The 17,675-nt window shown below is 38.7% G+C and overlaps 1 protein-coding gene across 10 annotated transcripts in view; it reads right to left on the bottom strand.

The window, feature by feature from the left end:
• Nucleotides 1-15,023: 15,023 nt before the first annotated feature.
• LOC109097628 (autism susceptibility gene 2 protein-like) overlaps nt 15,024-17,675 on the bottom strand; it is a 336,042-nt gene continuing 333,390 nt past the window's right edge. For all 10 annotated transcript variants that reach the window (XM_042765150.1, XM_042765153.1, XM_042765151.1 and 7 more), the window contains one exon: nt 15,024-17,553. In XM_042765150.1, the coding sequence (XP_042621084.1) occupies nt 16,344-17,553 (1,210 nt within the window). In that variant the 3' untranslated portion in view covers nt 15,024-16,343. The remainder of the gene's footprint in view (nt 17,554-17,675) is intronic.

Raw genomic sequence — 17,675 nt, forward strand, 5'->3', positions numbered from 1 at the left:
CATTGAGATATTCAGTCATTCCCTCCTCTTCATCCTGCTCTCCGCAGTCTCTGCTTTTCAGAGTGATTAATTTTAATCTCCCGTTGGTTTCCACCTCTAACTCCAGGTGAGGCCATTCTCTCACCGACTAATGACCACAATTAATCAATGACTCTCAAAAGCACCGGTGGCTTTGCTGACCAAAAGCAACAGAACCTGAAGCGATGGTGGTTTGTGTGTGAGTGAAAAACTCGGTGCATGTGGACTTGTGGATTGGTGCCCTTGAGAGTGCTTAATAAAACATGCTCCCAGAAGCAGTCAGCCGATTCACTGCAAACAACTAATTTGTACTGCAAGCTCAACCATTGTCCTGGTTTAAGTCAAGTAAATGAAAGTGTAGAAATGGGTGACAAATTGCTTTGCTTAGCTTTGAATAGACAAGGGTCAAATAATGGGCATTTAAATGACTTGTATGTGGGTTTAAACAAATCAGCTAGTAATACATTTGTTATGGTTGCAAAAAGTTCTTTGCATTGTATAACTGAGTGTAACTCTTAGTTTACCCAAAAATGAATGCTAATCTGAAGTCTAAAATCAAATAAGGCACACACTGAAAAACGTGGTGTAGAAACAATCTTCACTTAGAAATTGCTAATACTTTACAAAGTGTAGTAATTATAAAGAAATGTGAAGTAAATAGTATTTTCTTGTAAAACATACTCTGATATTTGTTTACAATAAAAAATATTTTACAGTGCATGAGGTTTGATGTTGAGACACATGATGTTGGCATTGTTGATATGTTATATATTTTAATAAACAGGAGCAAAATTAACCAAAGTTGCTCGCACTGAAAAAATAAAGCACAATCAGACTACTAGACTAGAGGTCTATCAAAACCATGGTCGTATTCACAAAACATCTTCAGGCAAGTAGCTCATAACTCGCTGATTTAGGAGAAAATCTTATAAAAATAATGGGCGTCAATCATAAATTTAGGACTCCTACATTTTTGCTCTAAGAGTATTTCACAAAGCGTTTTAGCTCTAAAACTAGCTCCTAAATCTGTGAAACGTTAGGAGTAGGGAAGAGGTCTCCTAAGTCACTAAGATCAAACCACAAACTATGCTAAAATGGCTGTTGCCGGCAATCTGCCTCTGAATGTAAACATTTAAGAAACATCTGATAAAAATGACTTTTTAAAAAGGTATCACCTTTGGTTTTGGAGGTATCGCCTTTGGTTTTGGAGGTTATCCCAACTCTAAATTTTCCTTTGATTATATCCTTGTTTTCATTAACCAGTTGGTTAAGAAGTAACAGCTGTTCTTGCGTCCAGTTTTTTTTTTTTATGTTTGCATGTATTACTATCAGCCATTTTACTTTCAACATCCATTTTTATTTTTAAACCTTTATATATGGCAACATCGTGCATTACAATATTTTATGAATAAATCTCTGACAGAGACTAACAACCAATTACATAGTTAACACTTAACAATCATGACAACATCATCCACTTTTTCTTATTGCTTGTGAAAAAAGTGAAAAGGTTTTTTTCTTGGTGTGCGGGCAACTTCGGTTACTTGACCTATACAACTACTTTTATTCTATGCACTTGAGAATTGACTGGCCTTTCCTTTTTTGAACACACATACATTTCTTTTTGAAATGAGTAGATGCACAATTGAGATTTGAGAACTATGGTGAAGATGTAGATTTTAAGCAAATGCTGCTTAAATATAAGCCTTTTTTCTATCATATATTTATCATATTGCTTTGGAAAATTTGTTGTTCAAGTGTATGGACCACTTGTTTTTCTTCTTCATTTTTAAGCTTAAGGCAACCAGTCCACTTTTTAGGAAAATATTCAAACAAAATGTTTTGGAAGAAAGTAATATGCATCTGTAATATTTAAAAATGATGACAGAATTTTCTACCGCAGACTGTTGCAGTTTTGTTTAAATATTTATTTTGAAGGTCTCTTTATACATTTTATCCAGTGCAGTATTGCCGAGTCTTTTTCTCAGGACAATACTGCTATTATGTATTATGTATGAGACTGAATAACCACAGCCGTTGCTCACAGATGCTATCCTAACATTATGGCACTGTGAACCCTTTGTGAATGTAATTTAATGTTTTAATGTTTTTGTTTGGTTTTTACTCTCACACAATGAAGGACTTCAAGCCACCTTTAATTAATATGTTTAATTTCTCAGGCGGCGGTCAATAACATAACTTGAATGGTGGTCAATAACATAATTAGTTTCAATGATGCCGATATCTATTTTCTAACTAAAAGATCATGTCTTGCAAACCTAATTATTGATAGATGAGAATTTGTAACCAATCACAAACCCCAGCAAGTCATAACTTTAGTACAGAGCAAGTGATTAACTGCTGGATGTCAGTATATTTTTCATTAAGGCAATTGGATGGATTAATTGCACTGTGAATATGTAGTAATTTCAGAAATGCCATGCTCAAGCTATCAAAAGTACATTACAAAGTAATGTAATTGTGTTAATGTAAGGAAAATTCATTTCCTCCAAGCTGCGTTTAACTCCCAGACTCAGTGATGTGTGCTGTTAGGTATTTTTTTTAATGCCCACCTCTGCTTTTGTGTGTGGGATTTGACTCTGCACACAACATTAAACATCACTCTTATAGACCTCCTGTCCTTGAGCAAAAACTGCAGACAGTGAGACGAGGACATGGAAACATCCCATCTCAAATACACTTTATTTTTCCTGCTGAAGGTATTAATTGTTTGCACATCATGAGAGGAGCAGGCTGGAGGGAGGGAGTTGATTGCTGATTGGTTGGATGCTGCATGTTTCCATGGTTACATTATCTGGTTGTACACAGAGAGTAGAAGCATGGGAGAGGGAAGAATTTATCTTGCAATGCTCTGAGCCCTAACTACAGAAGCCTCTCAAAGCAGTGGTGGTCTTGCTCTCAAGATTTGCTTCACCCATATCATTGTTTTCCATAGACTTCCAGGAGAAGCAGAATTCTTACTAAAGAATGAGAAATATCAATTCCACAGGTCAGAATTTTACATCTGGTCCTGTGGGGAAAATTTCAGATAGTGAAGTATATAATATATTGTTGATTTTAAATGACTTGGCCTGGGTTCTGTATAACTACCACTAAGAGGCCGCACAGCACAGTCTGGAATGCATTTGGGAACCAGATAACAGATACATGCCCTCCAGGGGGTTCTGTTTGCTTATTCTCCACCGTCACACAAAGGAATGTGGAGCCTGTTGGGCAACCTGTACATATGGTTTTAATCAGATGTGAACACCACATTCACAGCATGTACTGTGCAGTCAACACAAGTAATTTTGTAGAACTGTTAACTAATAATAATAACAGACTGAGATTTCAATAATGTTCTGAGCCATTTCTAGAGACCTTTAGTCTGAACTTTAGGCTGCACCAGAGGGCTAGAAGACTATTTAAATACATACACACAGGCTCTCAATGGTAAACGTGTAATATTTCCACTTGCTTACATTCCTGAACATTATTAAATGTAGATAGTTAAGAAATAAAATGAGCTATTGTAACCAGCTGGAAAAACCTGTTATACAAAATGTACTACTATTAAATTTTATAAGAATACGTTTTTATATTGTTAGTAATAATATTTCAAAATGAACACTTGCTTTGGTTTCATCAGAAAAATCATGTTTGTATATCAAATACAGGTTTTTGAGGAACATTTATTTGTACATCTCTTAGTCATCATTGTTTTGACCACTTTTTTCTTTTTTAAAAAAAATCTAACTACACTGGATTCTCTGTATTTAAACGCAAAACACGTTCTGTGTGAATGACCCTAACTGTAGGCTCTTTACGGTTGCCAAGGTGGTAATATGTCGGAAACAGTTGAACTGCAAAAAAAAACATAAACAATAAAAAAACAAAAACCAAACAACACTGAAATAGCCTAAAGGGGAAAAAAAGATAGAAAGGGGGAAAAATCAATAATTAAACACTAGTGTTGGTATTGTATCAGACATTTGCACATAAAGGTGGGGTATATATTTTTTCAAAAATGCTTTGGAAAACCGAGTCGGGCCGAGTACCAAAACAAATTTGTAGCCAATCAGCAGTAAGGGCGTGTCTACTCATGACGTGGAGGAGAGAGCGCTCAGTGAGTGCACAGGACGGTCATTTGCGAGCAGAATGACGACAGAAAGATAGAGATGGCGATAAAAAAACAAAAGAGGAAACCGTCTACGGAACAAAAGAAGGCTTACGATAAGGCAAGAAGTAGGATTTCGGATCAGCTTTCCAGCGCTGGAAAGAACTCAAGGAGTGGGAAGGCCTAGCTGCCATCAGACGCTGAGGTTGCTTTGTTTCATCTCGAAAGGTGAGTGACATTGGTTTTGCTTTGTTTCACAGAACTAATATATGCTGGCTTGAATATGCTCATGTGTCTTGTTCACTTGTTTGTTCATCTGCAATCCTATTGTCGTTCCCTTCAGCTATGATAAAGACATTAATTTCCACACCCTATAAGCCTGGAGCGTATAAACCTTGTCCACTTTCTGTTTCAACTGTTCCAAAGTGTGTCCGAAAAGTAAGATAATGTTTAATTAGGGATGCACGATAAATATCGACACAATATTTAATGCGCATCTCGTCAGTAAAGCCGGTTCTGTAATCAGCGGTAAATCTCTACACGTGGTGCTTTCACATGGACCAGCTACACAGAGCCGTTGTTCACTGACAAGCTGCGCAAAAGATGATGTGTTGGGCGAATCAAAATAGGGCCAAGATCCTTTTGGGGTAGGGGCGTGTTTGTTTTGGTGATTTGAAATATCAACACTGATTACCAGAAATCACTTATACCACCTTTAACATTATATGAAAATCAAGCTCAAAACTGTTGGCCGCTGACAGTTAGAATATACAATGGCGTTAAATAGTTTTATTATTGGTTAAATATTTGTATAGGGCAAACCCTCTGATTTAAAATAATAATAACGAAATATAATAGAGATATTAAGTTTGGATATTTTTTCATGGCACACCAGACTGGGCTAGGGTATGGCAACTGCTATACTCTGCCATATGGAAACGCCGCCCCTGAATGACAGACTTTCATTTTCATTCAGATACAAACTATCCAGACAGCAAGCAGTTTCGGCCCAGATCCGGCCCACATCTGGCCCGCATGGATTTCACGCCATTGCTGTGGCTAACTTTATCTCCTTTAGTCTTCTCTCAGTTGTATAAATAATCAAGCTGTAATTAATAAAGTGCCTGTGCTTGATGAGGGCAATTTTTTTGAAAGTGTTGTATAGACTTTTACAGAAGTACTGCCTTAAATGACAACACAGATACTCGTTTAAAAAGTTTACAGAGCTCACAGAGTATTGCCTAACAGGAATCAGACCCACAGTTGGGCCTAAATCATGTATTGTTTTACAGCTCTTAATAAAGTTCCAGGCCAGCTTGTTTTATTCACTCCCCAGGTGCCAATATTTACTCACAGTTAGTATTAGGTGAGTTTTTGAACCCTGGGTTCATAGCTTTGGATGCAATGAATTTTGCCATGTGTCTGAAGCTCTGCTGGATTCCATTACAGGCAATCAGCACATAGACGTGTAGTACTGAGCAGTACAACGAGCAGGTAATGTGTTCTGTTGTGGCTGTTAAGAGGGTCGAAGTGATGTGTTCGTTTTCCTCTCTAGTGGCCATATTGGGGTCATCTCCATTACCGCCATCGTGTCTGCTGTGTCTCTGGAATATATGTGTGGTATGAAGTCTCCCAGAGGAGGGCAGAGGTCAGGACCACTGAATTAGCTGTGTAGAGCCATTTCTCACCTCTTGCTTTTTTTCGCTCTCCATCTTTCTTTATGTCTCTATCATTCTCCATTTCCCCTCTGGATATATTTCACACTGGAGGCTAAATCCAGTTAGAGAATCAGAGTGTCTCTCTGTCTGTTTCTCTAACAGAGATGGAGTCTTCCCCTAGGGCCCACATATCATGCCCTGCGTAAGTGGGCCTCCAGGGCTCAGAGTATGTGTGATGGGAGATAACTGCGGTCTGATTGGGCTCGGGCCTCTGCAGAGTGTTTGGACGTGGGGATAATGGCCCTGATAGTCCAGTCAGGGGTCAGACTGCAGACACTTCAAGAGACGAGCTGATAATTTGTAGAGCGGATCGGTTGATGGTGGTGGGAGGGTCTTTAGAACTTGACGTTATCAAATACCATTGATAACGTGCCGAAAATATCTGAATAATTGATGTCAAATATTGACTTTCAAATCCCAGAAAATAGCAGATGATTTGACGTGATGATTTGATAAAGGTTCAGGTTGTAAAATGCAATTTTATTATTATTTATGCGGTATACTGTCATAGTATTTGTTAATATTTTGAATTAGCTTATATTATAGTGAGTTGCCAAGGCAACATGTTATATCCACATCTCTTTTTTGTTTAATTTTCCAACCAAAAATTAAAATTTAATCATAACACAATATATTAAAAAAAAAAAATAAAAAAAATTGAAATGTATAGTATATATTTTTTGCCTAATGGTTACACCACATGACATTTTTAGAGTAATTACATTTTTGTAGAAAATGGTGTAACTATTTTTGAAACTAAAAAATGCAAAGTACATTTCTGAGAACTTTTTCAATCTAAGCTAGATTGAATAAAAATAAAAAAGATTAACTTAATTTTTTATATCCATGAGGACATGCACTTTTTATGCGTTATTCCAATTAAGTTTGACGCATAGCTTTTTCAAGCAATTACACCACAGACTGATCTATGAAATGCACCCCCCCCCCCGTAATCTTGACATCACATACTGGTTTTGGTGTGTTTTGATAAGACGAGTTTCACTCTGATAAGCTCAACATGCATTAATATGAATGCAGTCTGACAGCAGAGAAGGTCACGCTCTCTTCGATAACAGAATCCATAGCATGAGTTTAAAACAGCTAAAATGTGGTCATAAATACATTGCACTGTGAGCATGTTATTTATATGGTTGAACTGTTGAATCTCGCTTGTTTGGAGCCAAAGCAGCTGTTTTTGTCTTATCAGTGCTTTGTGTAGCACAGAAGAATCTCTGGCTTATCTCAGTCTGTTCACAGGAGTCAAGGACATCGGGCTGGTGCACGGAGCAAAGCTTCATTCCTTTGAAGAGCTCTCTCCCATGATAGTTAACTCCAGAATGTTTTCTGTATAGGTGCTATGTTACATTAATAATTTTAATAGAAATGTTCTTTTAAAATGGGTTTGGAGACAGTACATTTTAAAGATGATATTTCATTATAATGTTGCGTTCATTTATCCATACATAAATATAGAATTCCCTGGAATATTGAACAATGAATAGTATGTGTAACCAGAAATAGACAAGGATTTGAATCTGTTTTGGATGCGTGTTATTATTATAGTCAGGCGTGAGATTGAGTATTTGTATCTAATCCCCTCCATGGTTATTTATGCAGACTGAGGAGATTTTTAGCATCTTAACATGGAGGGAAGGAGAAAGAAAAGCAAAGCACAGTATGCTGGAGAGGATGTTTTAGATTTGCAGTGCAGCCGGAGGAAATTATGTTATTCACTGCTTGATTGATGGTTCTTTCATGTGTCACTCAGTGCCTAAAATGCAGTTTTATTTGCTGCTGTATCTCATGGAATAAAATGCTTACCCAGTAAATGACTGAAATGAATGCAAATCGGAGTTTATAATGGAACACGGATGTAGCATGTGATCAGTGTTTGGCCTGTAATTTGATCACTTTGTGTATTTCACAGAATTTGATGTCACAATAGTTTCTCCTCTCATTGTCTCTCTTGCTCTCGCATGACTGAAATCTTGTCTGCTTTTTGGAGTTCAAGGGTTTTTCCTGTTTGACAGAATTCCTTGTTTCCATGCCTGTGGGTGGCTGCTTATAAACCAGACTGACCGGTTTATTAACCACCTCTGATGACAGCGTGAGCACAATCCGGTCCACGTAAGAGCTGTGTACCACGCCCTCCGCTGCACCTGTTCCTCCATCTACCTGCTCCTGCTGGTTATGTTGCTGGAGCTCTCCAATGACACCTTCAGATTTAATGAAGGAGTTTTGCTTCCATCTAGTGGTGGCCGGTTCACTCTGTCCTAGCCAGGGTGAATTATGTCATGTCTGCTGGAAATGTTTCTGTTTTTCAGGCAGTAACATCACTTGGCTTGCTGGTGGCCCTCTAGGTAACTTAATAATTTTTAACATCCTTCAGGTTTTTTTCAATCAGATGTGATGACGAGTGAAAATGATGCATGGTGCAGCTCTGGGCTTATTTGTTTTTGTGGAGCAGAATCTCCTGGCACATTGGATCGTTTGGTGCACATCCACCTCTGCGTAACTATTATTAATAGTTTTAGTAGTAGTAGTAAAGCACCAGGCAATTTAAAGCTCCACAATGTAACTTTTGGCCCTCTAGTGGTTAAAAAACTGCATGCATCTTGCGAAGGAGCGTTGTTCCTCTGCGCTGATGAATGTGGTTCGCCCAACAGAGATCAACAAATTGAAATATGAACACGATGCCATCTGAGCAGGTGCCATATATTTTTGAAGAACTGTAAAAAACTTTATTTTAATATGTAAATTATATAACAAAAGTTGTTAACACAAAACACAACGATTGTAAGTCTAAGGTTAAGTGAAGTGACATTCAGCCAAGTATGGTGACCCATACTCAGAATTCGTGCTCTGCATTTAACCCATCCGAAGTGCACACACACAGAGCAGTGAACACACACACACACACACACACACACACTGTGAACACACACCCGGAGCAGTGGGCAGCCATTTTTATGCTGCGGCGCCCGGGGAGCATTTTGGGGGTTCGATGCCTTGCTCAAGGGCACCTCAGTCGTGGTATTGAAGGTGGAGAGAGAACTGTACATGCACTCCCTCCACCCACAATTCCTGCCGGCCCGAGACTCGAACTCACAACCCTTCGATTGGGAGTCCGACTCTCTAACCATTAGGCCACGACTTCCCCCAGGTTAAATGTTATCATTTATTATGAACTTTACTGTTAGTGTCTATCAGTTCAATTAAAGTATCTTAGCTGCTTAGAAAAAAGGGACCTCTCTTATTCCCTTAATCATTAATTATTATTATTATTTATACAACTGGAGGTTTGGTGTTTTGCATGGTCCATGGTTAATATTTCTTACTCATTGTGACAACTAACTTTTAGCTTCACAGTTTGTTTACGGATATGCAACTTCCCGCGAAATTCGTCCCAGGTTTATCACATTGTATTTTGGTAAAGACAAGACTCAGTTTATATATATATATATATATATATATATATATATATATATATATATATATATATATATATCGGTATATATGAGCTAATTGCATTTATATATATATATATATAAGGCATCGGCCCGTTTATAACGGCCGATATGAGCTAATTGCATGAAATCGGCATCGGCGTTTATAACGGCCGAAAACAGAGTCTCATGTCTCATGCTTCACTCATGTTATGAGTGTTGCATAGTTTGCCCACCAGAGGGAGCTCTGCAACTCCCCAGTTGACAACAGCGCCAGAAATCCACTAAAGAAGAAAGCTATCAGCCGAGCCACGGAGATGTACTCTTTTGACGGTGAGTCTGTCGTTCGTCATGTGAAATGATTGTAGATTTAGTTCATACACTGTATATAAAAAACAGTGTGGTAGTTCTGGCTAACGGTCCTATCATTATCACTACTAAATATTCTGTAACATCACTTACAGCCGCTAATGCATTGCTATATTAGATTAGCCACAAAGCTAATACCATGTTTATCAGTGGAAGAGCGCGAACGTTAATAAGAGGTCAAACTATAACGTTAGCGCTTAACTTATTCTAAATATATCTGCAGTGTTTCCCACATAATGACCGCGTAACTGTGGCAGGGGGGCACGTGTAGTCAATGACTAGAAGTTATGTACAGCGTGCCTCGAAAAAACAACTGTTACGTTATTCTAACGCTAACATAGCTTCCTGTTTAGCAGGCCCCTTAAATGCTTGCTATTAACTTGTTTGAAGGTGGTTCTTCTAAAAATTGACAGCGGTGTGTTCATGACACTAACGTTAACCATTCAACTTCGAATTGATTCCGTAATCTTTCGGTAACAGTAGGCTAACTTTACGTTCGCCAGCGCATGACGATGTTTTGATTCAGACTGCACAAAGAGAAGAGGAGAAGATATACGGGTCCGTTGTGAATGTGTCTGTGAGAGCAAATATAGTGTAGTTACAGTAACTACAGTAGGTGCGTCAGAAATGATTAAACCAGAGGGGACATGTAAATAAATGTGAGCTGAACAAACACTTTTTCAATTCTTCTTTTTTACAGATTGTTTCAAAGCAGCTTTACAGCAGGAAAATATTGTAATAATATAGTTAAATATAAGTAGGTAATACCTATTGCTTGACAAAAAAAAAAAAATATATATATATATATATATTTCTCTATATTTCTCTATATTTCTAATTTTTGCCTATGTAGGAGATCCCTGTTTATTATTATTATAATTCTAATGATGACATGAGTAATGATACATGGTGATATTATTAATACACATGCTTATTCTTTCTCTGTCTCTCTTTCTGCCGTACAGATGGCTGAAAAAGGTGAACGCTGTAGCAGCAAAGTGTGGGACTACTTCTGCAAAAGATTCCTCTAATGCAGTGTTCTTTTGATCATTAAAAAATATATACTTTTGATGTGCAATTGTTTAGTCATTGAGACTGTAATCTAAGGCTTTTTTTAATATAATCCCTTCTGGAAAATGGTTTATACAGCCCACATACATAGAACAGGCAGATATTTTGCTATTGAATGTTGTGTAAGTGTAGTTTATAGGAAATGGGTCTAATATCCAGTTTATTTTCAAAATCAAAATATCGGCTTATAAATCGGCTATTTTTGAGTTAATATCGGCATCGGCATCGGCCCCAAAAATCCATATCGGTCGGGCTCTAATATATATATATATATATATATATATATATATATATATATATATATATATATAAGGTTTATCACATTGTATTTTGGTAAAGACAAGACTCAGTTTTAAAGATTAATTCTTTTTGCACTCAGCATTTTGTTAATTTTGTTTAATTAAAGTTACATAGTGTAGCTTTAAATGTATCAGCATGTGTGCTGTGATACAGATACTTTTGTTTTTGTTCCATGCTTCAGATGGAGAATTTATTCTCACAAACTGTTACTCAGTTGATTTTATAAAAATATGCCTTTATAAAGGTTTCTGACATTTTTATGTTTTATGTACACAAAATAGCCCTTTGAGAGAACTGGATCTGTCTTTGGACAAACTGAAATGCTTCAGGGTCCTCTCTCAAGTCCCAGTGAATATGTTTACATGGACAACAATATTCCAATATTAACACGATTAAGACAATACTCTGATTAAGAATCTACCATGTAAACAGAGATGTCATACTCGAAGTAAACACAAATCGAATTAAGACGTGGAGTATTTCTGTTTTAGTTGCATTATTGAAGTGCAGACACACCTTAAAATGCCCCTATTATGGATTTTAAAGTTTTAAAGTTGGCATGAAACAGAAGTAGCGATTGTCTTTTTTTCTCTACTGTGACATCTATCCGACTGAAATGGCATCTGAAATGAGAGGAAGGGTCTTGATTTCGTCCTTCTGGAATGGATTGGATCGTTGGAAGTTGGGGCGTTGCTAACAAAATGGAGGTAGATCTGAATGCCAGTTTGCAGTTGGGGGATTTCTCTCCACTGGATTCACCAGCGACTTGAGGAAGACGATGACGAGGATGATCAACGGCATAAAATATACCACTGCTCACACTTTATGTAAAAGTAGATATGTGAATGGCCCCTGAATGACTGAGCGCATCCTACATCAGGTTAAGTCATATTCATAAAAAAATAGTTTGGGATGTCCTGACTCCTGAGAGTAATGTTATGGTAATATCCTTTAAATTTTTAAGGGCAGTGTACTCCCCCATGGCTTGCGTCAGCGCTGGTCACTGATATCTATAAAGTGAAGCATCAGCTTCAGTTTTTCCCGCTGTTGTTAATCCCAGCGTTCACCCCTCATGTGATTAGCTCCGCCCTTGCACCATAGCTGATCGTGACCGGTGTTCTGAAATATTCGGTGTCTGAGATTATAGTCAAAGCTTAACCTTATTCGAAGCTGAAACATAATTACCTTGTTGAAAAGTCTTTGTGATCCAGTGAAAATGCACTAATATTTTCAGAATGGCTTTAACACGAAACACGTGACTATTCATGTTTACTCTGCCCAGCGACACCAAATATCTCAGACACCGAATATTTAGAGACTTAGGTCTCTGCAGAGCAAAAGTGGGTGTTTTCAAACTGCTGGGTGTTTCTAAATCATGCAATCAAAATGATCCCCCTTACCTAACCCCACCCCTAAACCTACCATCACTATGACATCAGCCAATCAGGTATCATGGTCTAAAACACACACCTATACGCAAACACCAAATAAGCCCAAGAGGCGAAACTCACTTGAATATTTCAGAACACCGGAAGTAAAGATGAGTCGTTTTGAGGGGGAGGGGAGGTTAACGTTTTTGATTAAAGATTATGAGGGCACATGAATAAAAAAGAATAAAATAATGAAGTGCACGGATAAATTATTTATCATAAACACTACAGTATTCCATTAAAAAAAAGAATGTTCAATTTTGATTTCATGGTGACTTTAAATCTAAACGTGCACCACGTATAAAGTTATTGTCTTTCAAAAGAGTGAGCTCTTGTGGCAGGCGCGTGACGTTTAGTTGCCATGGAACGCGCTATATTACGGATTAAAAGAGAGGAACAAAATACAATGTAAGGTGGTAAATAAGTGTAAGGTTAGAAATCTCCCCTCCCTCAAACACCTTAGCGGATTCCTGTGGAGAAGACGCTGTGCTCTGCACTGTGAGGGGAAATCCGTAAGGGTACAGTTAGGGTATGTTAGGTAAGCACTGACCCACTGTTTACAAAGTAAACTTGCAAGGAGGGTCAAACACCCTTTACAAAAAAGAAGAAGAAAAAAAGAAGGCAAAACTGATGTAGGAGAAAGGTGTTGGGAGTTTTTAGACCTACCCTGTCTTGAACCGTTGTACACAGACAGAGTACGCATGCGCCTTGCAGAGCTAGACAAGAAAGCATTTCTGGTTAAAAAGCTTTTACCTATTTTTTTTTTTAAGAAAATGGCTGATCATTTTGCTAGATAAGACCCTTATTCCTCGGCTGGGATCGTGTAGCTTTGAAGCTACACTAAAACTGCAATTTTAACCTTCAAGCCGTTGAGCACCACTTAAGTCCACTATATGGAGAAAAATACTGGATTGTTTTCCTCAAAAACCTTAAATTCTTTGCGACTGAAGAAAGAGAAACATGAACATCTTGGATGACAGGGGGGTGAGTAAATTATCAGGACATTTTTTATTCTGAAAGTGGAGTAATTCTTTTAAAAACTGTTGCTGTCATGTACTATGTACTGTAGCATGCAAAATATGTATTTAGTTGTGTGTGTTGTCAAAGTCTCTTTAAAACCGATTAGCTGTTGGCTCTTTCATTCAGAAGGCGGGGCTTCCTGCGATTGAGCGGCCATATTGAGCGTTGCATTTTTCCCCATTCAGAACTACATGAGTGTAATGTCTCGGGTACTCTTTAGTCTTTGGTTGTGTTCGCTCCGCTCAACATGTAGGACTTTGTGTAACTGGCTAACTGCAATATCTGTTCGCTCGCATTTGTCAAATTGGGTGTTTACCTCCGAGCTGTGGGCTAAGTAATGGTGATGGGCGTTCTGTTATTGATGTGCACTGAACTTAATAGACCAATCACAACAGACTGGCTCATCAGACCAATCACTGCAGTTTAGAGTCTCGCAAAAGGAGGGGTCTGGAAAAATGAATCTTTGAGCGAACCGTTTGGGAGTTGTTGAGCAAAAAAGGAAAAAATAAATGCATGTTATAAGACAAAGTGTTTTTTTTTTCATTCTTGCATGCATGTCAACCTGGTTTTGGGGACTCTCAAAACCAAAATATGACCCATAATGGGGCACTTTAATCACACTATTAACGTCGTATATGACTTTTCGCTGCATTTTGCGACAGGATACACACACGGCAGTGGTCAACCGTTTTACGGCAAACAAAAGAGGCTTCAAGCAAGAAGGCTCATTTTTTTACTTGAAACGTGAAGCTTTCATAAAATTAAAAATGAAACGCCCAAACCTATATAGTACCGAAGACGAACTGTATGTTGTAACATGAAATTCTGGAGGGAACGTCGGATGGTGTGTCGTGGGAACTTGATCACGTGTGCCATTAATCTATCTATGTACTGTAAAAACTGTAACATAAAAGGAATATTCTAAATGCAATGCAATGTAAACACCTAAATCATACTCTGTGATATTTCGGATTTTATATACTGTATATCTCAGGCCTTTCCTTTAAAGTCTGTGTGAGCCGGAAGTTGGAATGGAATATTAAACAGAGAGTGGGGTTTTATTTCAGTGTACCTCCTCTCTCACTCGTAGCAAACTACCGTTCGAGTGGTTAAAAATATTCTGCCCATGCTATCAAACGGCATCACACTGACATAATCAGAGAATGAACTCCATTCCAGAGTGGAAGTAAATTTTCCGATTTTGATTAAAGAATACAAAGACAATTTTTATTAAATTAAACTGCACAGATTAGTTTTATCACAAGACTAGCAGTGCGCGCAAACAAAGTGCATAGCATCAATTTTGATTTTATGTGAACTTTAAAGCCACACTCCGAGTTTTTTTTTTTTTTTACCATTTTATCATTCTCCAGGCAAATTACCACTAATCCTAAACATAAGCAATAATACTACTGCTTGCTCTACATGCCGCTAATAGATTTGGCTAATGGGTATTGGGATTAAAAAAAAAAAAAAAAAAAAAAAAAAAAAAAAAAAAATTCTGGTGGGAAGTATTGACAAAAACTTTAGGACATGATTAGTTCACATTTTTTAATAACATGGCACAATTTACATAACACATGTTTAACTGAGGAGCATGCTGTCGCCTCACCCTTTTTTGTACATGATCTAGAAAGGACTTCATTTTTTACGTACATGATAAACAGCAAAAAAGTTTCTTACAATCTCTTTGCAATACGTATTGACTACCCACTACTGCTTCAGTGGACATTTTAATTTTTGATTTAAAAAAAAAGAAAAGAGAGAAAATTAAATGAAAAAAAAAAAACAAAACACTGCACAACATCTGAATTTCACAGAGTTTAAAAGCGCACAACTATCCCTCCCATGGACTACTAAAATAGATCTCTGCTCAGTCAAAACAAACTGTTCATAGCTTACACCTTGTTATCATTGTGTAAATACACAATGTGTAGATAACACTTTAATACACATTTAGACCAATAAAGAATTGTCCTGCATTCTTTACTCAAACTTCTTGTGACATGATGAGATGTGTTGTAATTTTGCATTCTTTTTCAAATTGCCAGACTTTTTTATTAAGAGGTAATTCATTCAGAGAATTTGGGTTTTGTTAGGTTCTTGTAACATTGGTGTATTTGTAAGGATTCTCAGCACAGATCTTTATAGCTTGAATAACAAAAGCATGTTTCTGAATCAAAAGTTAGGGAACATGTTTGTCAGATGTGCGAGTAAAACTCATTGCATCACAATCTGAGTAATGTGTAAGCATGTACTGTTGCTCCAACAGGAGAATGAGAGGGTTCAGTCGAGACTGGTTGTCCTCTAGAGGAGAGAAAAAGTGATACAGAGAGAGAGCCCACACATGAGTTGCATAGTTGAAAGAAGGGATGTGGTCTCTTGGACAGTATGATCTTTCCAAACCATTAATATGCAGCATTAAACTAAAACCAGAGACTGTGCACTCGCTTTCCTTTTGATCACTGCCCACTATGTACAGAATTTCAAAGTAAAGCTTTCATAACACCCATTTGCATATTTGTACCTTAATTTTTTTTTCCTCAAGGAGAGAAACACACCGACTTTACACATATCTACAAGTTCTGCCTTTTTGCAATGTATTGAGGTACCTGTACATTCCAAGACCATTTTTCCATGTTGGAGCGCTTGTCAATGAGCTCAAGATCAGTGTACTGTACACGTTTAAGAATACACAGCAATGAACAGGATAAAAGAGCATGAAAAATCTCAGTCTTTTGTACAAAAGCAAAATGCAAAAAAAACAAAACAATCAGTTATGCACAATCTATACACAGATATGATACAGCCTCAAGTGCTTGATTTTGAGTTCCATTTCAGTCCATCAGGGGTCTCACCGTGCCTCAATGTCTTTGTGTGTGTGTGAAGGGGTTCTGTCTCTAATGTCAGTGCCGAGTGGGGTAGTCCGTCTGGGAGATGTGGAACGCGCTCCCAGGGTTGGGATAAGAGGGGGTGGGGCACTGAGTGATGCGGTGGGAGGAGTTTTGTTGAGGATTCCGTTCTGGGCAGCTACGGCAGAAGAGGGGCTAACCCGGGGGTAGTGCATGCTGGGAAGTCCAGGTGCCATGAGACCCGGGTGAGGAAGGTGTCCATCTAAAGCGTGGTGATGCATCGGATGCAGACGCCCCTGCTCGTAGTCTTCTCGGAGCAAGTGCAGACGTTCCCGCTCCTCTATGTGCGCCCGCTCTTGTTCCCGCCGCTGTTCCAAGGTCAGTCCGTGAGGGAGGTCTCGGTTAAAGTCATGAGGCTCACGGTCCCGATACAAGCGCTCTGCTTCATAAAGGCGTGGTGCTGCTAACCGGTGCAGGGGGTCATTCCGCAGTAGCAGATCTCGAGCTAACGGATCCCTCCGGTGGATATCGAGTCCCCGGTAAGGGTCCCTCATGGGATCCCAATGAAAGGCGGGATAGGGGAACCTCTCTGCCCCTGGGATGGGACTGATACCCATGAAGGGGGCCACCATACGAGTCCTCTCCAGACTACTGATACTGTTTATGGGATGCATACTGGGCATGCCCATGGGTACAGGCATTGAAGATGGAGGGTGGAGAGCAACAGGAGGAGGTGCTTGTGGTGTGGATCTTTGCTCCGGGGATCTCCCCGTGGGACCATCCTGCTCCTCTTTCCTCTCTTCTTTCACCTTCACCTCACTGTTTTTCTTCTCATAGGTGATATCGCCCTTCTTCTCCAGAACATCTCGAGTCAGCCCGCCGTTCACCCGATCTATGGTGCCTGGCCGCATGTAGGGTGATGCTGTAACCCGATTTGCTGGCTTGTCTTCAGAAACCCGGCTGTCGTGGATGACGGGAGTGTCTTTGTCAGTGTGGTGATTCTCTTTCACCTTGTGGTCATCTGTGTTGGAGTCTTTCCAGTCCGAGTGCTCTCGTTCTCTCTCACGATCTTTGGGCTTGTCCTTATCCCGAGACTCACTAGAAGGGATGTGGTTCCGGGAGGGCTCAGATGATCGGGTGTGACTCATCAGAGTGAGGGGGTTAACAGGAATCGGGGATGGGTGATTTTGGTGCCTCTTTTCCGCAGTTTCCCTAGAGGTGAAACAGATAATTAATATTGGGCAAATTATTTTTTGCCAGAATAAACCCAGAGAGGGTTTATTTTGCAATTACCAGCCAACTGTACATTAATATTATTACAGTAATAAAAGTAA

This window comes from Cyprinus carpio, chromosome A10, assembly GCF_018340385.1.
Source record: "Cyprinus carpio isolate SPL01 chromosome A10, ASM1834038v1, whole genome shotgun sequence".
NCBI classification, from domain to species: domain Eukaryota; kingdom Metazoa; phylum Chordata; class Actinopteri; order Cypriniformes; family Cyprinidae; genus Cyprinus; species Cyprinus carpio.